The sequence below is a fragment of the Vigna unguiculata genome, chromosome 9, assembly GCF_004118075.2.
Source record: "Vigna unguiculata cultivar IT97K-499-35 chromosome 9, ASM411807v1, whole genome shotgun sequence".
Classification (NCBI taxonomy): Eukaryota; Viridiplantae; Streptophyta; class Magnoliopsida; order Fabales; family Fabaceae; genus Vigna; species Vigna unguiculata.
The window spans coordinates 13,340,403-13,363,867 of NC_040287.1; the positions used below are offsets into that span (position 1 = coordinate 13,340,403).

Genomic DNA, 23,465 nt, shown 5'->3' on the forward strand with positions numbered 1-23,465 from the left:
CATAACATGAAACATGCAATGCATTATAATGCAAATCTATATTCATTTGCTGCTACTCTGGAATATGTAGAAGCTACGTATTAAGATTTCAACAACAACAACAAAGTCTTTATAAGGGACAAAGATTGGGTTGAAGAGTTATGTTCATTCTAATTATAAAAAGTTAAAAATATCCAAATAATACATAAGTAATTGTTGCGGTTAAAATAAACCAACACAAATGATAATTTTTTAACGGGGTAAACTAACCAGCAAAATTTAACTGCTAATAAAAACATGATATTTTGTAGTGATAGATGAAACAAATCTTTTGCTCAAACTATTTGAGATCAAATTGGTTGGCCATTTAAATTCGTCTTTCTCTGATAATGACAAAATTGAGAACATCAACAGATTAGTACTCACTAATTATGAATAAGGAGCATGCATACAATCATATCTTGTTTAAATATAAAATGCTATCAAATGTTAATCACAACTAACCTTTCAAAGGCCTCAAGATACTCTCATACTCGTTCAAGTCATTCTCCCCTAAGTCAAGGGTCTCTGAATAATGAAAAGAAAAACATGATAAAGCTTTTAACCTCTTACTTCCAACACTGTTGATCAAATCATGTATCACTGACTTTACAAATAGTTGACATTAATCTAAAACAAATTCTTATATGATATATGTAACTGTTTACCAAAAATGTCTGGTCTTGTTTCCATTGCAGAAACAATTCTGTTATATTTATATAGATGTACTAGAAAATACCCTCCCAAATTAAGACAAATGACAAAAGCTGTTCCATTTTAATGAATTGTGTAGTTTAAGGAAAAGTGAGTAAAATCTACTTATTTATCTTCATTTTTCACCCACTTTCTCTGAGTTAAAATCATTCAGAAAATTAGAAGAAACAAACTTTTTTTCTTTCAAAAATATCATAAATTTTGCAGCTATAACCAAAGTGAGAAATTGTTTTTTCTGAACTGTTAGATACTCTACTCCACCGTTGTCTTGTTTACTATATTAAGGTTTTAAATTGTTCTACCATCATTTTCGGATCCTATTCATCACTCATAAGCACTTTTGTATCAACTAACTTAGACAAAAATATAGTCATGTAGGTCACCACAGTTATACTAGAATGGAAGCTTTCTTTTTCTGTTAATTGTTGACCCCGGATCATGATAATTCAACATCATTGCTTTAATCAATACAAAGTTTAGGAGTTAAAAATAGAAACAAATGTGCAGAGAAGAAAAGAAAAAGAAAACAGAGGAAATCAAGCAGTTGATGTGAGATTGAACCAAAACTTCATACAAAGGATGAGTTGCAATAATGTTCTTTAGAACTTCTTCATTTTCTTTCCCACCAACATGTGTTCACTTCCCTCAACAACACCCTTTTCTCGAACGTGTGTAGCTTTCATCTCTGTAGCTAGGTAGGTAGGTTTATTACTATTAATGCTGATATTACTATTTTCTCTTGCACCAAACAAATCAGAAACAAAAAGAAAAAAACTAGAGATCTAAATCAGAATTACCTACATCCCTTGGAGTTGTTTCCCATTCATTCGTTGTCTCACATTCTTACATTCTTTTTTGTTGTTGTTGCGAATGCTGAAGCTCGTGTGAACTGGATAGTACACCCTTTTTTTCATCAACGAAGGTAGAGTTCACCTTTCCTTTCTCATATTATTCCAAAATTCAAAGAAATTAACAACAACATAAACTAAACCCTAAATTACATAGGTGAGATAATAAAATATACTACCTGTGATCATGCAAGAACTAACAACCGCGAACAGAGTAGGCATCACAAATGGAGGAAAAGAAACCTAGAATGAGACGATGAAGTGAGAAGCACCACTTACCAAAGAGACAAAACACGGAAACACAGGGATGAGCGGTGAGGAGACTGAACTAGGAGATGTAGCGGTGATGGAGACTGGGCGGTGAGTTGTGTCGACGTTGTGGTGAAGATCTTGATCTCGTCGGGGATAGTAGAAGTGGTGGTCGACGAGTTTACGACAGTGCAGAGGTGTTGAGAAATGAAAAGAAAAAAAAATAGTGAAGAAGATTATAGTGAAAAGGAAGCTTTGAGAAATAAAAGACTCACTAATTAAGTTTAAAATAATATAATCGTGAGGATAAAGAAAAATAACATAAACAAAAATAATTTTAGTAGTTTATTTAACTGTTAGAATTCGACCGTCAATAAAAAATATTTTTTTTAATAATATATATATAATTTATACCAATTTTAATTATAACTGGTATAAAAAGTCTTTTCTAATATTGCAAAAATGTCATCGCATTAATTTTTATACCGGTTGAAAGTATAATTGGCATAAAAAATCTCACATTATTTACAAAATTGTCATCTGCCTCTTATTTTATACCTGATGAATTTGAACAGGTATAATAATGTAGGTATAAAAAGCTTATTTTGTACTAGTGTATTTTCAAAGTAATGTATTTATTCAGTAACAGAATTGGATTCTCGCATTAAAGGGAAACAATATATTTAAAATAAAAGATAATATTTATTAAAGAATGAGATGAACTTCGAATATTTTCGTTAAACAACTTTATAAAAGTTTAATAGTTCAAAATAAAATTTAAATGATATTCATTCAGGTTGTAAATTATCATAAACAAGACATAAAGAAAGTAGTTGTATTTATCTACAAATTAAAATAATATAATTTGAATTAAAATTACAAAAAATTATATAGACTAATAAAGTGAAGTTAATAATGAAAAACAAAATGAAATTGATAAAAATAAACTTTTAACTTCAAATATCACATGTTCGGAGAGTATCCATGTAAGAAGTGATGCGCACAACATTGAAGTCACATTCGTGATCCCAAGATTTATGAATTCTTCTATCCCTCAAACCATATGCGTAGACCTTGTTCTGTGTAGCAAACACCAATAATTCTCCATTTAATACAACAAAGTCTTTGACTTGTATGTTAGAAGAATCATTCTCCAACCCTTTCATTGCCCTCACTCTTATCTTCAAATTTTGTCTCCACAAACTTGATTCATACTCTCTCAAAACCCATATAGTAAATACTTTCTTTTGCAATCTCACTAAACAAATGGATTGATATGATCCGATGGCTTTGCCCCATTTGAAAATTCTCATATCACAACTTTTGTCATGAGAACATTTTCTTGCTACTTTGGGCACTCTCCACATTCTTGATTTTCCATCTTCAAAACGGTATGACATGATATATGGTCTAAAATAAGGGTTGTCTCTTGTTAAGTAAGTAGAACAATCTGATATGAAATGAACAGCTCCTCTGTAATGCACAGGTGATTCAAATCTCAAATTTCTACTACCAGTGGAAAATCTTTCTTTTTCTTTCCACACTCCTTCCTTGGAACTATACACTTTGCAATCAAAATACGAAGACCACTCAACCAAATTATCAATAAAATGATACATCAGAAAGTTACCATCAAAGTCACACACAAAACCAATATTGTGATCATAAAAGTTGTTACTATTTTGGAGGTGCTCAGAAGTTGGAATAGGAGAAGAAGATTGTGTTGCTGGGTTACTAATAAAAAATTTCACTTCATTCTCGCTCGCCACAGAACAAAGAACCAAGCCATTACTCGAACATAAAATCTTGACGCTCTTAGAAAAATATGCTAGAGCATTTTTAGACACCCCTGATGATGATTCTTCTCCAGGTAAGGGGTGAAATTCAACTGGAAGATTGCACCATTGAGTTGCAGCAATGGGAATTTCTGGTTGGATGAAAAAACAAGTATCATCCCTTAACAATGCATGTTGAGCTTGATTGAGTGCAAAATACGCTTCTTTTGGAAGCTTTGACAATGAAACACATGTTGATGTGAATTTGTAAATGACTTTTGCCGGTAACCGAGAGAATATCTCTAAAAGGTTGTCATAAGACAAACTCATGGTAAAGAGAATAAAGTGAACACAAGAAAACAAAAGTTGCAAAATGCAAGAAGGAATGGTGGAGAGACAAAAGAAATATGCGAATGTTCTATAATACTGAACAACCTATTTTTATAACAAATTTTATGAATGATTTTCCTTATTTATAATATCTCTAATATCTTATCTCTAATTTATTTAAATTTCAATATTCATTTAATATTCATTTCCATATTTATAAAATATATAAAGATATGATAATGATAAAAAATGAGTTGTTAAATATTATCTTTATTATTTATTTTTTAATGATAATAAAAAGATAACATGAAATTACATATAAATTTAAATAATTTTGTTCTTTTCATATGAAATGAAAAAACAAATATATCGTAATAGTTAAATTTTCGAAATTGTGCATTCAATTTTATTACATTTGTATGTGGTATTTTCAAATATTTTTTAACATCAACCTTTCACATTAGAATATATTTAATTGAAAAGCTGATTTATCTGAAATATAATCACTAGATCAATTTTTGAAATTTTGAAAAAACTATCCAAGTTCTTTGAAATATTTTAAAACTGATTTCAAATCAATAATTATATCTTATGAAAACATGATATTTTATGAAAATTATAATTTTAAATATGGAAAATAACTTTTGAGAGTTAATGAGCATATTACATATAATAGTATCGAACCTGTAATATATGATATTTTTAAATTGATTTTTTTATTATTAATTTTGAAAATTAAGGTATATGTAATATAATTTAAAAATGTAATAAAGAAAATTTTATATAAAAACAATTATTTAAATATAAAAGTATTATGATATTTAGTTACAACAATTATTATGTATAATATCATAGCTCACATTTTTTAAATATCTAAAATTCATTTAAATTTTAAAAATAGTAATTAAAAAAGTAAAGTCGAAAAAAAAGGTATATATATATATATATATATATATATATATATATATATATATATATATATATATATATATATATATATATATATATATATAAAATAAATTTTAGTTATCGAAATAAAAAATATTATAAGTATTATTCTGTAAATAATATTATGAGTAATTATTTAAATTTAAAAAGTAGTTATTAAAATAATGAAAGAGTAAATAATTATTTAATTAAAAAAGGTAGTTATTAAAATAGTTATTATGTAATTATTTGAATTAAAAAAAGGTAGTTACTAAAATAGTAAAATTATTTTTTAATTATGAATAATTATTTAAAATGTAGTAATTATGATGATAAAATTGAAAAAAAAAAAGAAACCGAGGTATATCATTTTTATACATAGTTATAGATTATAGATTATTATGTATGAGCTATAACACTTGTTACACATCTTTTAAATATCCAAAATTTATTTATTTATATTTTAAAAGTAGTAATTAAAAGAGTAAAGTTGAGTAACATAAAGTGTATATATTTATAGATATAACTACATAAAAGAAATTTATTTAAGTAGTAATGTGTAAATAATATTATGAGTAATTGTTTAAATTTGAAAAAGTAGTTACAAAAATAATGAATAGTAAATAATTCTTTTATAAATATTTTAAATTATCATGTAAAAATTTGAATTAAAAAAGGTAGTTATTAAAATTATAAAACTATTTATTTATTATAAATAATTATTTAAAACTTAGAAATTAGAAGGATAAAATTACGCATGAGCTATTTACATATTTATAAATATTTTAAATTATTCTATAATTATTTAAATTCAAAGAAATATTTATTAAGATGATAAAATTGTTTGTTTATTATGTATAATTATTTAAAATGTAATAATTACGAGGATAAAATTGAAAAAAATAAAAGAGACACCAGATAAATATATTTTTTTATATATAGTTATAGAGATTAAATATATACTTTAATTGAATTAAGCAATAAATCTAATAAATTTTAAACGAGTTTTTAGTGTTATCATTTAAAAATAAATTTACGAATTTTTTTTTAGAATTATAGTATATAGCATAATCGTAAATGCAATACTTATATATAGTATCTTTTATAACACTACAAAATATAAAGTTCCAATGTATATAAATTATATTTAATCCATATATAAACTATTTTATAATTCAATAATCTTATTAATTGTTACTAGTCTCTTTTTACACTTTCAAAAATCTATCAAACTTTAAATAAGCTAATCCATATCAAATTTTATATAATTCTCATTATCAAACTATCAAAAGACAAGAAGAGATAATATAATATATTTTTATGCATAGAGGAAAATTCACCAAGGAAGGATGGAAAAAAAAAGGAACATGTAAATATCTTTATTTAATGTTGAAAAATCTATTTTTATAACAGTATTTTGAATAATTTTGATTTATTTATAATCTCTCTAATCTTTATAATATTATATATATATATATATATATATATATATATATATAAATAAGATTAGATAGTTAATATTTTATATTTTTGGGGAAGGAATAAAGTTAATAAGTGCACAATTTAACTTTAATAATGTCAAATAAAAAGAATTTTAAAAAATATTCATTAATAATAAATAAGAAGAATATCAATACAATTTTATTTCTCTTTATTAAAATAATTACTTAAAGATTAAGAAGAAAGATTAATAAAAGATAAATAGATGTACGTGATAATAAAGAAGACATTAGAATAATTACTTGTTGATTAAAGAAAGAAGTTATTCTAATTTAAATACTCAGCAAAGTGGTAAAAACCTTTCCTTAAGCTATTAATTATATATATATATATATATATATATATATATATATATATATATATATATATATATATATATATTATGGATTAATAATTAAATTAATTTTGAAAATTATGTTAATTTTGAAAATTATCATATGTTGCCGATTGATGACTATTAATATATTTTAAATTAGGATTAATTATGTTTTTCGTCCCTCAACTATTGCTAATTTTTTGTTTTAGTCCCTCACTTAACGTTTGCATTAATTTAGTCCTTGACGTTTTGAATTGGATGGAATTAGTCCTCAATTTTAAACTCCGTTAATTTTAATTGACACTTGTCAAACAGAAAACCACGTCAGAATCCCGTTTTCATATGAGTTAATTTTTTTTTTGCACGTGGTTATTTTTCTGGTAACGTTTGAGGGTTTGTTCCGTTGCGCCCTGCTCCACCACTGACACTGCCACTGCCATGTGCGATCCGGAGAGGTTCCTTCTTTCTCAAAGTCTATGGCCATCACAGACAACCGCTGCAACACCCACCACAAGCGCGCCTCCCGGCGTTGGCAGCAGGCCTGCTCCTTCGATTTCTCTCTTTTACGCGAGGGTTTGCCTCCTCCGTGCTTACTTAAGTGTGCTCTTTTCCCAGCCATCACAACCGAAGAACACTCTTCTCTCTTTACTGATTCTCTCCTTGTGTGGTTATTGATTGTTGATAGTGAAGAGTGATGATGAGTTCATTGGTTATGGGCTCTGTTTTTCTAGTGTTGTGTTGTGTTGGTGTTGGTGTTGGAATTTTAAATGGACGATGCGTGTTGGGTTCTATTGTATGATTGGGAGAGTGGAAATTGAAAAATGGGGAAGAATGAGAAATCACGTATCAGAGGTTCTAAGGAGACGTGAGGTCTTATTCTTTAGTAATGTCATTCATGCATTCTAATCTTTACATAATAGCATTTCTGATGTATATGCTTAATGCTGCTTATTTGTTATTATATGATTATTTTAACATTCAAAAAAAGTTTACATCTGATTCACATTTATTACTTTACCTTCTAATCTATCACTTTTTTTATGAATACAAAAATTAACAACTATTTTAATTTTATCGTAAAACTATACGGTCAAAAGTCATGGCTCACATCTATAGCAACTAGCTTGCCTTTGATTTTACCCCATAGGTGGTCAAGGAAAGACGCTCATGTTTGTCCATATCAATTCAAACGTAAGTTCATATTTCGAAACTATGAGCACTTTGAAGTTTGCTGAGAGGGTTTCAGGAGTTGAATTAGGAATTGTACGAAGTAGCAAAGACGGCAAAGACTTAAAAGAAATGATGGAACAGGTACCCAAAATGATTAAAGCCCAATTTATGGAATCAGAGATCAGTTTATCAAAAGCATCAATCTCTTTGTGCCTCTCAGTGCTGCCAGGTGTATAGGCTGTGGAGGTGACAAATGTTGTGATATCTTCTGCGAAGCCATAGAAAATTTCATCTTCTCCTCCTCAAATACCCTTTGGAGAGAAGCCTCACACATGAAGAACGAAGGGTCATTCGGACTCTGAGAACCCAAGAAAGCTCTTCCTCGTCAATCTTTCCAGGTTCCACTTTCTCCTGTTTCGAAAATGTATTGTACACATAAATCCTAAGTTTTCTCCAAACACAGCGAGAGTTTCTCAAATTCTCCTGCACATCAATTTTCTTCCTAACCAAAGCAGAATCTATGTGGGTCTCAAGTTCAAGAAACTTAGCATAAATAGCAAACTCGGGCACAAGCTTGGCCACCTTGTCGGGAGGCGCGCCTGTGGTGGGTGTTGCGGCGGTTGTCTATGGTGGTCATAGACTTTGAGGAAGAAGGAACCTCTCCAGATGGCACTGTGGCAGTGCCAGTGGCGGTGCAAGGCGCGGCGGAACAAAACCTCAAACGTAACTAAAAAAATCATCACAGTGCAAATTTTTTTTAACTCAACTGAAAATGGGATTCTGACGTGGCCTTCCGTTTAACAGGTGTCAATTGAAATTAACGGAGTTTAAAATTGAGAACTAATTCCATCCAATTCAAAACGTCAGGGACTAAAATAGTGCAAACGTTAGGTTGGGGACTAAAACCAAAAATTAGCAATAGTTAAGGGATGAAAAACATAATTAACCCTTTAAAATATAATGAGGAAAATTTTATATGAAAACAATTATTTAATATAAAAGTAGCATGGTATTTAGTTCTAATAATTAGGCTTAAATATTCTTTTGGTTCATATTTTCGTCATATTTTTCAATGTGGTCCTCATCTAATTTTAGTTAGGTTCTAATTTCGTCAATTTTGGTTAATTTGATTCTTTTGCCAATAACACTTAAATAGTCAACTCCTTTGAATAATGTATGACATGTGTTTGTTTGTGATTTTTTAAATTTCTTTTAATTTTTTAATTAATTTTTTTTCGTGTGTCAAAGTCAACATCGTGGCACGTGTCAAAGTCAGTACAACGTGTTAGTTCGTGGTTGTCATCTCCTTTTCTTTTTCAGTATAGTCTCTATATTAGTTATTTTTGTTCAATTCAATCTCATTTTTCTTTTTAAGTTGAGAAAAAAATTTAAAATTGACATTTATACTAATTTTTTTATTAAAATTAATTTTTTTATTAATTATTTCTAAAATTTAATTATAAATTATCAAATTTAATAATAATTTGAATATAATACTTAAATCCAATTATTAAATAAAATACAATTATTAGTAAAACATAAGTTTAATATTTCTAAAATATTTATAATATTTATAATTTATGTTTTACTTGACATTTCAAAATATTTGAAATATCAAAAATACTTTAGAAATATCAAATTTATGTTTTACTTGACATTTAAAAATATTAAAAATATTAAATTTATGTTTTACTTGACATTTCAAAATATTATGAATATTAGAAATATTAAATTTATGTTTTAATTGACATTTCAAAATATTAAAATACAGGCTAAATGGTTTACACATGATGATTTTTTTTATGGGGTTGGGTTTATTAGGGATTTACATATGTATACCCAATGTGGAACTTAAACTCATACATGAATTATTTTCAAAAAGGTTTTTGAATGATATAAAATATTCAAGAATTCTCAATTATAGACTTAAACCAAAAGCATTGTACATATAATGCTTTTAAGAAATATTGAATAAAACATATGATTAGTATAATGGTACAAGGTTGCAAGTCAATAATTTGAGAAAATATTATATCTACTATAATAATTAAAGACAAAAACATTGGTGATACAATATTCATATCAAGAATGAACTTGGTCCTTTCTGATTCAGAATTACCTTTCAAGTTTCAAAAGAGGCAAATTTTAATATATGTGTTACAATGAAAATAAACAATAGGCAAGAAGAGTCTCACTCTAAAGTTGGACTTTATCTTCTGCGTCGGGTATCTACACATAGTCAACTACATGTAGTGTTTTTAGAGTCAAAACAAAGAAAGGATAAGAATACTAATTTTGGAGAAAGATGGAAATGTAACCACTATAACTAGAAATGTTGTTTAAAAAAAAAATTTAAAAATGTTTAAAAGAAAAGCAAGTTAAATTGGATAAAAATAAGAGATATACAAATTACTCTCATATTAATTAATTCAACTTTCAAATACAAATTTCTTAAGCTGATTATCATTTTCACATTATCATGCGGTGAAAATCTTGAAATGATAATTTCTTATATTTATAATTTTTTTATAATATGTATTTAAGTGTTTAAACAACATTATGTGTTTTACACTCATTTAATTGGTTATAATTGTAATAGGAATAAGCTTTCAAATACAAATTTCTTAAGCCGATTATCATTTTCACATTATCATAAACTCATTGCGGTGAAAATCATGAAATGGTAATTTCTTATACTTATAATTTTTTTTATAATATGTATTTAAGTGTTTAAACAATATTATGTGTTTTACACATTTAATTGCTTATAATTGTTATAGGAATAGGAAAACAAAAGCAAAGGCATGTTACACTTGATTTTGCACAAAGTATACAAATGATTCTCATACTAATTGATTCAATTCTTATTTATGTATGTATCATATATCAAATTTTAAATATTAAAAATTCAGTTGCATAGATGTGAAGCTAAATATCACTTTTATATTATCATTAACTTATCCGGGTCAAGGTCCTCATATATTAAGTTCTAATATTTATCATTATCAATTTTATAATATTTGATTTTGTATGTAAATTATAATTTTTTTACAATCAATTAATTACTTATACTTAACAAAATTTATTTAGTATGTTTTGAAAAAAAAATCATGTGCATTGCATGGGTATAAATATTAGTATACTATGAATGCAATATAAAGAACTTCCAAATGAAGAAAGAAGAAGATATGCTTAATTGAATACACATCAATATGTCAACTACCAGAACACGATTATTAGTACCAAAACCTAGAAGATGGAGATAAGAAGAATACAAGAGAAAATATCAAAGTGTTGATATATTGTCATATCAATTGTGAAGGAAAGAAACATGAGATTACTCTCTAAGCATTAAAGTCATTCTTTTTTGTATAAAGTGAAACTGGGTTGAGTGACACACATTGTAATATCCTTCACAAAGTGAATTTATAACATGTGAGGGTGATTGTATTCTCCAACGTAAGAGATTATTTTGATTATTGTGATTGTGAGTTCTCTATCTCGAGAGAGATTGAGAAAGGATACCTGGAGAGGTCAAACTCATTGTAACCTGGAGAGGTTTATACTCGTATTTCCTAAAGAAGGTTAAACTTGTGATACCTAGAGAGGTCGATATTCGTTGTAACGTAGAGAAGTTGATATTCATGCTATAATCAAGGGATTTGATTAGTGAATTTTTTAAGCAGGTGGCTTAAGAGACTAGGCGTAGCCTCAAGTGGAAGGGAACCAATATAAATCCTTATATGCATTCTTCTCTGCCTTAATCTCTATTTAATTTATTATATCACGTCTGCGCAAAAATGATTTTTAAATGTCTACATGCTCTATCCACTCCCTTTTTAGAGCCACATTGCACCAATAAGTGATATTAGAGCTAACCTCGAGGGAAATTTGTAACAGAACTAGAGGATAATTCCTTATAGAAAACATGGAAAATAAACAAAAAGTTGCAGTTTGTCCACGTGCTCTCAAAAGAGAAAAGTATGATCTATGGAAGAAGAAAATGATGCCATTTTTAAAAGCAATTAATCTGGATGTAGTTGACATCATTGAAAGCGAAATTCCCACATCGCTTCATGATAAAGGAAAATTAGTCCTTCAAAATACTTGAGAAAATAGTCAGAGATATAAAATTGAATTAAACGCCAAGGCAAGGTAGGCTCTGCTATGTGCATTATCATTAGACAAAGCTAAGGGTTATTCCTATGACCACTGCTAAGGAGAGGTGGAATGTTATTGCAGTATCTCATGATGAATCCAAAGAGAATTATGACATTTCAAAATTAAAATCAGAATCAGATCAAGAAAGTCATTCTAATCTCATGGCAGATACTACTAATAAATTCTCATCAAATAATGCTAATAGAGAAAAGGTAATTATATATTATTTAAATTTTATACAAACAACAAATCTTGTTAAGATAAATTTTGAATCTAAAGAAGTGAACTTTAAATCTAACTCGACTTTATAATATTAATTTGTATGTTTACATCCATTTATATTTATATAATGTAAATTTATTTTATTTTTAATAGACATAAAACTGCCATTTCATGAACATACAATAGCTTTTGAGTAAAACTGAACTTCATTATCAGAATGTGTATCATAACACATCCGTTAAAAAAAAGTTACCAGAAGCAATTAACCAACATGAGAATGTGGAATATGGATAGTACAAGATTTTACATAATTTTTCTATAAGGAAAACTAATTGTAAAGCTCAAGGTGTTTTGGAAAAAGAGTTTTTTTTTTTTTTTCTCAATCTTTTGGGAGACAAAAAAGAGAAATGGAGGTTTAATTTCTCTACGCCAACTGTGACAAATAAATATAACAGAGAAAATAAATGTCCACTCAAAGGCAGTGACGTGTGAGATCTTGAACAAGAAGAGGATAAGATTAAATATTCAAATTCAAAACCAAAAATCATTAGGCAGATTATAAGTATTCAGTTTATTTGCGTCTTGAATTTGAATATCCAAAGACGAGAGCAGCCATATCATTAGTTTCCTCTTAATAGCATTAATCTTATCTTAATGTAAACAAATAATTGAGAAGATATTTAGTATGATATTACATTACAGAAATAGAAAGCAAGTCCTTGGTAAAACGGTGGACCTATTCTCTCTAATTTTTAGCAAAAAAAAATGGTATAAAAGTTTGCGATAATGTTTTGGGATAAGAAGAAAGAGAAGTATAGAAGCTATTTGTGACAGCAACCGAACAACCTTGGTCTTGCATGTGATGACATCATGTGATAGTGCCGTTTGAAGAGAACATGCTCTTCACCACTCCTCTTCCATTATTCTTCGACAATCAAGGAACAGAAAGTTACTATGTAAATCTCAATTTCTTTAAATTTCTGTATCCGATGTGAAGAAAGTGCTCGCACCACACTTTTATTAATACACATTCTGATTGAAATTTATTAAAAATTATAGAATAGAGAAAAAAATATTAAACAAGACAAGGCACACATACACTTTTATAATATTCTATAAATTTAAATAAATAAAAAGTGCGTTGCTGGAATTTGCTGCCAATTTCGTTTTACATGCAGTCATTTTTTTGTTAGAAATATTTATGATATATATATATATATATATATATATATATATATATATATATATTTCTTTCATATTATTAAATAAAATAAAACTTTACAAAATTATTTTCATTTTTTTATTGTAATTTTTAGGAATAAATATGTTTTTAGCTTAACTTTAAGTGAAAATTGGAAGTGGTCTTTCTTTAAAATTGTAATCAAATTTAGTCCTTCAACTTAATATTTACACGAATTTAGTCTTTTTAATCAATTTTGTTAAGTTTATTTATCGTTTCAAATACGTTTCTTGATAGCATTTAAATTGTTTATACCATTTGACACATTTTTACTTAAATGTTAACTTAACAAACTTAGAAGTACGTTTGAAACGTCAGGTTAACTTAGCAAAATCTAGTTAAAATGACTAAATTCACTCATATCTAAAAATGAAAACTAAATTAGATCTAAAAATGACCCAAAAATATTTTATTGAATATCTTTAGTTGTGTTAAATACCCTCAACACTGTCTTTCATTCTAAAGCAATATTATTGTTATGATTTAATAACGTAATATTGCCTTTCTATATCGATTTAAAAATAACATATTGACTAAAATTTGAAATGAAAAACCATTAGAAGACTAAAAAATAATATCAGAGTCTAATTTTAGAATATAAATTCATTTTCTTTATGATTAATAAAATAACACTCATGTTTCTTGTTCTACTTGTATTTATAATTTATTAAGTGGTTAATAAATCTAATCTTATATTTTACAACTTTCATTTATTTTTATATTAATAATGTTTTTTAAATTAAAGTATAACTTTCATATTTTTATAAGATAATTTATAATTTAGTCACAATATAATTTTTATAATATTTGTAATATAGGTAATACCTAAAATACAGCTAAGAGTAGAAGTTGTCTTCTACAAATAGAGCTTGATTATTTTATTATTAAAATGTAAACTCATTATAAAAATTTTGAATTTTAATCGGGGTTTATTAAAAAAAATTAAAATAACCTCAAGTAATTTATATACATAGTAAGTGTTTCTTAAACTTCAAATTAGTGTGGAAGGTTTTTAAATGAATGGCGGAAAATTCTAATTTCCTTTCACTTTTTCACAATCCCTCTTTTCTCACTAATAGGGTTCTTTCTCTTCTCTCGCCTATGACCTAACATAGTCCACACTCCCTCCTTCATCTTTACTTCATTTCCATTTCATCTCTCAATCTCAATTAAAAAGTTTCCGTTTGTCATCTCTTAATCTTAGTAAAAACTCTTTCGTTTGCTTTCGATTTCTCAATCGCTCAATCGTAGCTCTCAATTTGTTTGCTTCGATTTCTCTTTTTGAATCTTCATTAATCAATCACAACTTCGAATTGGTAACGAATTTTGCTTCTTTTTTTTCACTTTCATGGTAATTTCTCACTTTTCCTCTTTCATCCAAATCTATTCTGCATTGTGTGATTGCAGGTTCAGTAGCTCTAGTTTATACGTCGTAGGTTCGTGTGTTCGTAGTTCATAGTTTGTAATTCGTGTGTTCGTAATTTGTAGTTCTAGGTTCGTATGTTTGTAGTTCATGTCATGTTTGCACGTGACAATGAAGGCCATGGTTCACATATTTCGCCAACAATAGGTGGTAGCTTTGTTCCCGGAGCCAATGTTTTTGGCATTGAAAATGGAACAACAAGTTATGGATCACCGAAAGCTCGAGTTGCAACATGTAAGGTGTGTTGGCCAAGTCTTACCTCGGTCGGTGGTGGATGCTTTGATGTAAACATTATGACTGCTTTTGAGTGAACCATAAGCGACGAGGTTGATGTGCTTTCATTGTCTTTGGGATTGAAGGCCCAAGGTTATTTTGAATACGTTATTTCCATAGGATCTTTCCATGCAATTGCCAATGGCATAATAGTAGTGGCTTCTATAGAAAATTCAAGACTTTTTTCTGAATTTGTATCCAACATTGGACCATGGATGCTCACAGTTAATACAATCACAATTGATAGAGACTTCGCTATTATGTTAGACTTGGTGACAAGAAAATCATCAAGGTATATTTTTTCTAGAAACTTGACTTTCTTCTCGTAGGAAAACATGCCACTTTAGTTTTTGCTTTTTTCATTTTCAAGCCAACATTTTCAATATCAAGTACAAAAAAAAAAATCTATGTTACAACTTGAAGAGGGTCATGTGTAACATCTCGACCGGATATTACGGATTTAAAATAATAAAATAATGAATTAATAAATAAACTTCATTTATTAAAATATCATTTCCCAAAACGCTGGAAATTTAAAACATTATTCAATACACCAAAATTCGATTTAAAACTAAAGTAATAATCTTAAAATCTTGAAATATATTAAATCAAAGAAACAAAAAAAATGTTAAAGCCTCTTACAATTCAACAACAATACACCTATGAATCCAATCGAACACTTTGTTAAATTCATTGAACACCAACCCGTCAAAATCCCCAAAATCCCAATATTTTTCTCAATCAAACATATCTTGACATTACAAGATAAAAATACAATCACATATTCACATAAACAATACCAAGTTAGCTCCCCTTACCTGGATAATTTTTGCTCACTTGGAAGAATTAGGACCTCTCTTGTGCCACCACTAGTCCAGCCTTGGACTTCTCCCAATGCACTTGATGCTCTGCTCAATGCCCCTCAAAATCACCTTCAGACTCTCTCTTAGTGCCAAATTGCCCTTTTGGCTCCCTCACTTTTCCTCTCTTTCTTCTCCAAAAATCAACTTAATTAGACCATTAACTAAGCCTTAATGCTTGTTAATGAGATGAAAACGAAAATGGCTTTGAATGTGGAGTTAATGGCCATTCAAAGACCATTAGTGGCTCTAGGCTGTCCATCTTGCAGCTAGGGTTTCTCTACCCTTTCATATTCTTGCCAAAAGAAAATTTGACAAAAAAGAAAGTTTAATTTATTCTTAGCAAGGTTTGAACACATAACCATTCAATCACAAAATAAGTGCACAACCAATTCAACCAATACATGTTTCATGATAATTCTTATAATTTTAGGATTACATTATCACTACTCACATTCAATCATAACATTAAATTAATGCACATTTTAAAATATCATACAATCATAACATTAAATTCATGCACATTTCAATCATAACCATTTAAGCTAGTACTTTTTCATGTCATAATAATTCGCATTAAATGCCATAAAGGCTCTTACTACGTGCATTTATTAAATAATTATTTATTTAATTATTTAAATTTCTCGGGTCTTACATCATGTGACATCTAACTTACACTTTTGTATTTTTGTTATTGTTAGGGAGGTAGCCTTTTAAAGTATGGATTATCATTTGATAGGGCGTACCCATTGATTAGTTATGTTGATGCCAAATATTTCAATGGATCTATTTCGAAAATGTAAGAGTGTTCATACCAACTTGACCTTCTAAATTACCTTAGCATTGGGAATGTTCTCTTGTAATTTAGTCCATTGTTTTATACTTAATTTCCATGATGGAAGTTTTGATCCTGAGAACGTGAAGGGGAAAATATAGGTCTATTTTGGTGATAGATTGGTGAGTAATGTGGAAGCTATTACAACACGATAATTAGCTCAAATCTCTTTCATTTTTTTCACAATAGAAAGTGGAATAAAATTTCTTTTTAGTTATCAACATAGTAAGATAAACATAGAAAACACTACTTACTTCCTTTTATAATCTGTTAATTTCAATAGTCTAAAAATCAACTAAGCAAGTACAAGATAATGGAGTTATATAGTGCATGAGAAAAGAATGGATGCCTAGCAAGAGTTTTACACTGAAATTTTAAAAATGGAAGATAAATTAGAACTCGTAAGACTATGTTTTTGAAAATAGCACACTTTTTTAAATGGCCTTGTGGATTGATTTCTTGAATATTTAAGTTCATAGTAGCAAGCCAATTATGTATTTTCTTCTTCTTAGAAACTAGACCAGAAAGTTTTTTTTGCATTATGAACAACTTATAGAAATATCTTTAAAAGTAAGGGGGAAAAACAAAAGTACTTATTCATATAAAACACAATAAACAACTTGCTAGAATTTATTTTGTGAATGAAGGGTTGAGACGGGTTGAACTTAATATCAAGGTATCATATATCAACAAAATTAAATGAAGCTAGTTAGCTTGATGTTCTATTTAATAAATCCATTTCAATAATGCATTTAACATAAGAAATTTTGGTCATTGACTTGATCATGTTATAGTTGACATAGGTATCACCTGAAAGTTTCAAGTCCAATATGCCAGAATCCCCCACCCTAGATCAATTCCCAAGTCCATCTACCATGTTTGTTTCTCCATTTATTGTATGATATATATGATATATTCCTTGTTGATTTTGATGTGTTTTCTCATATTTTGAAGACCACCTAAAGATATGGATAGCTACACACAAGCATGCGAATGGAATGTTTGTTAGTGATGAAGCAAGGGAAATTGACGTAAGTTTGATTGTAATAAAGTTTATAATTATCATCCACACTTTAATTAGTTTTTTCTCATGTTCTATATAGGAAAAATTCAAGCATATGAAATGGAATATTACTTTGACCTTCTATTAGTGATGTGATATTGTCTATATCATAAATGATGATCCATATTTTCTGGAAGTTTGCCACAGAGTAAAAAAATATTGTTATTTATCTGTTTTGGATTCTTTTGAAGTATCATACCACAATTCATTCATTTAGAAAAAGTTGAAAAAATGAGTATTATAGACAAAAGAAAAAAAAAGTGGTGGAGAAAATAGACATAGATAAAAAAATTTCAGCTTGATATGGCTTTAAAATCATTGAGTTTGATGATTTTGAGTTTGATTTAAGTTTGTATTGTTGTTAGGCATGTTGTAAAATGCATGTAGTTTATTAATTTTATTAATTGTGTTCTAAAATAGGTTTTTTCATTAACATCAGAAGTCAATGAAATGAAGGCAATGATAAATTTCTTTGTACAAAACCATCAATAAGAATTGCCTCATGACTTTACTATGTTTCATCATCACTGTAATATTTAAAACTTTAGTATATTAATATATATTTTATACTGTAATGAATGTTACTAATTATGACTATTTTTTATGTTAGGTATCTGATCAAATGAGTGTTCCTAATGAGGAAACTAATGATGCCGATCAAGATTAATACTTGAAAAATGTTATTAGACTTTCATATGTTCGACTTTATAATTATAAGAACAAAAATATTGTAATATTTCAGTACTTTGAACGGTTAAACTTTATTATTTACCTTGAACTTATAGACAATGTTCCTTGTTTTTATGAATGTTATATCTAGTTATAAAGAAATATCAAAATTTTAGAATCTTTTCTTTTTATGTCATATGTTCTAGGAATTATGTGCATTAAGAAAATGCAACAAATAAAATTAAGAGGATTTGAAACACCAAGTAAAAACATCAATAAATAATGAATTTCATTGCATGGGTAAAAAACACTAAAAAAGGGTTTTTAGTATTGTCACACAATACCAAGATTTAAATTTGTTGTTTACTAGCAAAGGTTTGCAAAACCCACGCAAAGTACCAAGGGTTTGAGAATTGACAATAAATAATGGAGGTTCTAGTACTGCAGGTAAGTTATAGAGGTTCCTGAATCGTCGATAAATAAAGGGGTTCCAAAACCACCGGTAAGTAATGTGGGTTATGAAATCCCATGTAAATACCCAGAATTTCAAAACCGCAGAAGTACTGCAATTACTAGTTTTTCCTGGGAAAAAGCAAACCATGGGTAACACCTTTAGTAGGGGGTTAAAACCATCAAAAATGCCAAAAATAACCCTAGTTAAAAATTATTTCTCTTGTAGTTACTTATAAATAGAAAAATTAGCAAATCAAGTTTTATTTAATAGAAACTATCATCTCTAAAACTCTATATTCTTTTATTCTCCTCTATATTCTCTCCAAGTTTCTAATCTTTGTATTTATCTCTTTTAAGATCAGATACTATGATAGAAATCTTGATATAGAGCACAAGCTTTATGTTTGATCATAATCTCTAATAAAGTAAGTTCATCTTTCACCACTTTTCATGAGTTATTTTGGAAATCAGCTTGCATGGAGTGGGGAAGAAATGCTTGCATGTGACTTTTTTTGTGTTTAAGATAAATCTATGTATGTTTGTCACTAGAATGTGTTCAGATCATTAATCTTAGTTTTCTTTGTACAAGTAGAGTATCCTATGAGAGTTAAAGTCATTGGAGTTCAGTTGAGATTAGGCCTTGATCTAGGTAAGGTAAGCCAACTTTTTTTTGCTACAAATGCTATGAGCTGAATGATTTGAATTTATCTATTTTCGTGTATTTTAATGATTTTTGATGAATATTAATGTTGATTTCAGATTCTAAATTTAATATAGTGTAGTTTGTATGGTTGTGTGAGCATTGATGCTTTAAGATATATAATTTGAGTTAATTTATCATATTTGAGGTCAAATTTGAATTAAATGTGATTATTTTGGCATAAGGAATGAATAAATATACCAATATAGAACCAAGTTAATTATCTTATATAGAATTGGTACTTCTAAAAATATGCAAACTCGTCGGGTGAGCTAACTAGTCGTTGAGTGAAAGTAAAAAGTTTAGAAACCAAATAGCTAAGGTCATTCTAGTCGTTGGGCGAGCCTTGTGAAAAAATGCTTCTAAGGGTTTAGGCCACTATGCGAGTAAAATCCTCTCTAAGCAACCTTAATGTCTTTTGATCAAGCATAAACAACAACTCATATTGTCTTCTAAGAGACTGCAACCTTACTTTCTTGGTCTTCTTAGCACCACCATATGCTTTCTGTAGAATATCCCAAGCCTCTTTGACTCAGTCGGTCTTGGAGATCTTCTCAAAGTTCACAAGATCCATAGACTGATGAAGGAGGTAATGAGCCTTGCAATCTTTCTTAGTTGCAACATCATCTTTGTCACTAATGGCATTCTTCATTATTTCTATAATTTCTTAAAAACTAAGAATATCCTCCATAGTATGACCCAATAATCATAATTCTTGCCATCAAGAATTGACAACGTAGATAGAAAACTTCCACCTTCATTCCTGGATCGAAACCAAATTCTGATACCACTTGTTGGAAGAAAGGAGATAGATAGACAAAATAGAGAAATACATAAACTAATTCCTCTTATTATTTCATAGTGAGTTCAACATACATTTGCAACTAAAAGACTTTATTTCTATAAAGTCAACTGAATGAGAAAACAAAACAAACAAAAAAGAATATACGGTACTTGAATTCCTAACAAAGTATGTGTCACATGAAAATAATTTTTTTATTTTATAATATTAAGTTATTAATTAAAAGCATAAAATTCTTTTACTTAGTCAAATTTGAGTAGTGACCACGTATATAATTGCCTAGTGATCATATCCTACACGAGATACATCACAAAAACAATAATGCCGATAAAAAAATCACAAAAACAATAACTTTTTGATACTTGCTAATATTATTTTTAAGGCTTAATTAGTCTAATGATACAAACTTTCGTTCAGAAGTTTCAGTTTGGTATCCGCTTTTAAAAAAGTTTCAATTTTGTCTCAACTTTCGAAAAAGTGTCTCAATTATGTCCCTTTCAGAAAAAAATTATTAACGTCGTTAACAGCGTGTCATGTGTCAGTCTCTGATTTTTTTTCATTTTTTCATTTTTATTTTTATTTTTTTGAAGTTTTATACCACTTGTCATTGTCAATTAAGAGAAGGACCTAATTGAAATACTTCTCAAAAGTTGGGACGAAATTGAAACTTTTTTAAAAATGAATACTAAATTAAAATTTCTGAACGAAAATGGATACCATCCGACTAAGTAAACCTATTTTTAAACATTTGTCCTTTGCGGTTTTAAATTTTATTTATGCTCTAAAATTCTGCGATTAAAGTAACATTTGAATTTAATAAGTATGCAATAAAAAATAATATTAAAAATTGTGGCTGAAGAGAGTAACATGAGCGGAAAGTGAAGCATGTGAGGTGTTGTCTTGAAGGGTGCATAGAGAGAGCATATAATTAGAATAAAGTTAACTCAAATATCTGGTTTGTGATGAAGATGTGCAAGGTCAGGCCAAAACTTCTTGTCTGCTGAATGCATTCAATAATTATTACCACTTTGATTATCATCATATTGTAACACTATTCCATACGCTATCTTCTCAAACAATGGATTTCTACGTAAATCACTACTCAGATACTCTCCATGGCTTATGAAATCAAGTTAACCCATCATTTACAAATTGGATTGAGTTCAAAAAATGAGTAAATTTAATTAAGCTAATTTTATAATGGATAAAAGGTTTTATAATTTATTTCAATTCTATGTGTTAAATAATGTAATTCGTTTAAGTATTTTCACTTTAATTTATTTTATGTAATAAAATTGAATGGGTTTGATTTGATCCATTTATTTATCATAATAAAATTAAATTGATTGAAGTTACTTATTTTGTTAGAATAAAATATTTAAAATTTACATAGAGATAAGTTATATAATATAGGATTATTAAGCAAGTTTTGTTGTGCATGTTGAGTTAGTGTTTTTCTATAGGATAGGCTTTAACTAATGGCTCTCATACCATATTAAGAAGTGAACTTTAAGCCAACTCAACTCCATAAAATTGACTTGTAAGGTGAGGTTTGCATCCACTTATATACTATGAAATTATCTTATCTTTAGTCGATGTGGGACTTCCAAGAAAAAATATTTTAAAAATCTGATGAGGTAGAAATGTTTCTCTCACTAATAGAAAAATCATCATTTCCATCACTTAATTTATGTCTCACAGAAAAGAAAAAAACTCACGTAAAAAACATGCGGTGATATTTTTGTAAATAAGTGGAAACAATTTACATCATATTTCTTGTTCTCCAACGTAAAATAGTTCATTTTGGTTGAGTTAGTGTTTTTAATTCGTTTTGATTTATTCTGTTTATTTATTACAAAGACTAAAATATAGGATAAGATGTACTTGTCCATTAGGTGTTCCTCTCACATGTTCCTATATCTACTTATTATGTATAAAGTATAATTATATCAAGTATAATTATGTTAGGAACAAGGCAATAAAGGAAAGAATAAAGGAGAGAAAAATAGACACAGAGAATTTAACTTGGTTCGGCGTACAATGTGTATGCCTACGTCCACGACTACACTAGGAAGTATTTGTATTTCTGGTGTATATTAAAGCTTTACATAGAGTCTCTTATATAGTAAAATAGAGAACCACATCTCACTATTCTAAGCGATGTGGGACTAAATCAAGCACCATAATTCTAACAATTCTCCCACTTGGGGTTTGATTTACATTACCACCTAGTGTAGTGCCTTCATCATCAATTTTCTCGAAGGCCAGTTGAGGCAATGCAAAGCCTCAACTTAGTTGTTGTGACAGTCTTGGTCAACATATCAGCTGGATTCTCTGCACATGGAATCTTCAACAAAATCAAATCTCCATCATTTATCAAGTTTCTGATAAAATGATACTTCAATTCAATGTGTTTGCATCTGGAGTGAAGAATTGGATTTTTAGCAAGACAAATGGCACTTTGACTGTCACTGAACAATGAAGGTTCATCTTGCCCTTTTCCTAATTCTTTTAGAAGATTCTTCAACCATATCATCTCTTTTGCTATTTCTGAGATAGCTATATATTCAGCTTCAGTGGTTGAAAGGGAGACTCTTCCTTGAAGTTTGGACTTCCAACTGATAGCTGTGCCACCCAATGTAAAAATATAACATGTTGTGCTCTTTCTACCATCCAAATCACCTCCCAAATCTGCATCAGAAAACCCCTGTAAAGTGAGATTACTTCTTTTAAATGACAAATGCATCTTTGAAGTGCCCTTCAAATATCTCAATATCCATTTCACGCCTTCCCAATGCTCCTTTCCGGGATTGGATAGAAACCTGCTCACAACTCCCACTGCATGTGCTATATCAGGTCTGGTGCAAACCATAACATACATCAAGCTCCCTACTGCAGATGCATATGGCACTTTAGA

General features: G+C 28.5%; 1 protein-coding gene across 1 annotated transcript; it reads right to left on the reverse strand.

The window, feature by feature from the left end:
* Positions 1-2,785: 2,785 nt before the first annotated feature.
* LOC114163472 (F-box protein At5g49610-like) lies at positions 2,786-3,934 on the reverse strand. Its single transcript, XM_028047782.1, has one exon. It carries the CDS (start codon positions 3,932-3,934, stop codon positions 2,786-2,788), a length of 1,149 nt encoding a protein of 382 aa, XP_027903583.1.
* Positions 3,935-23,465: the final 19,531 nt, after the last annotated feature.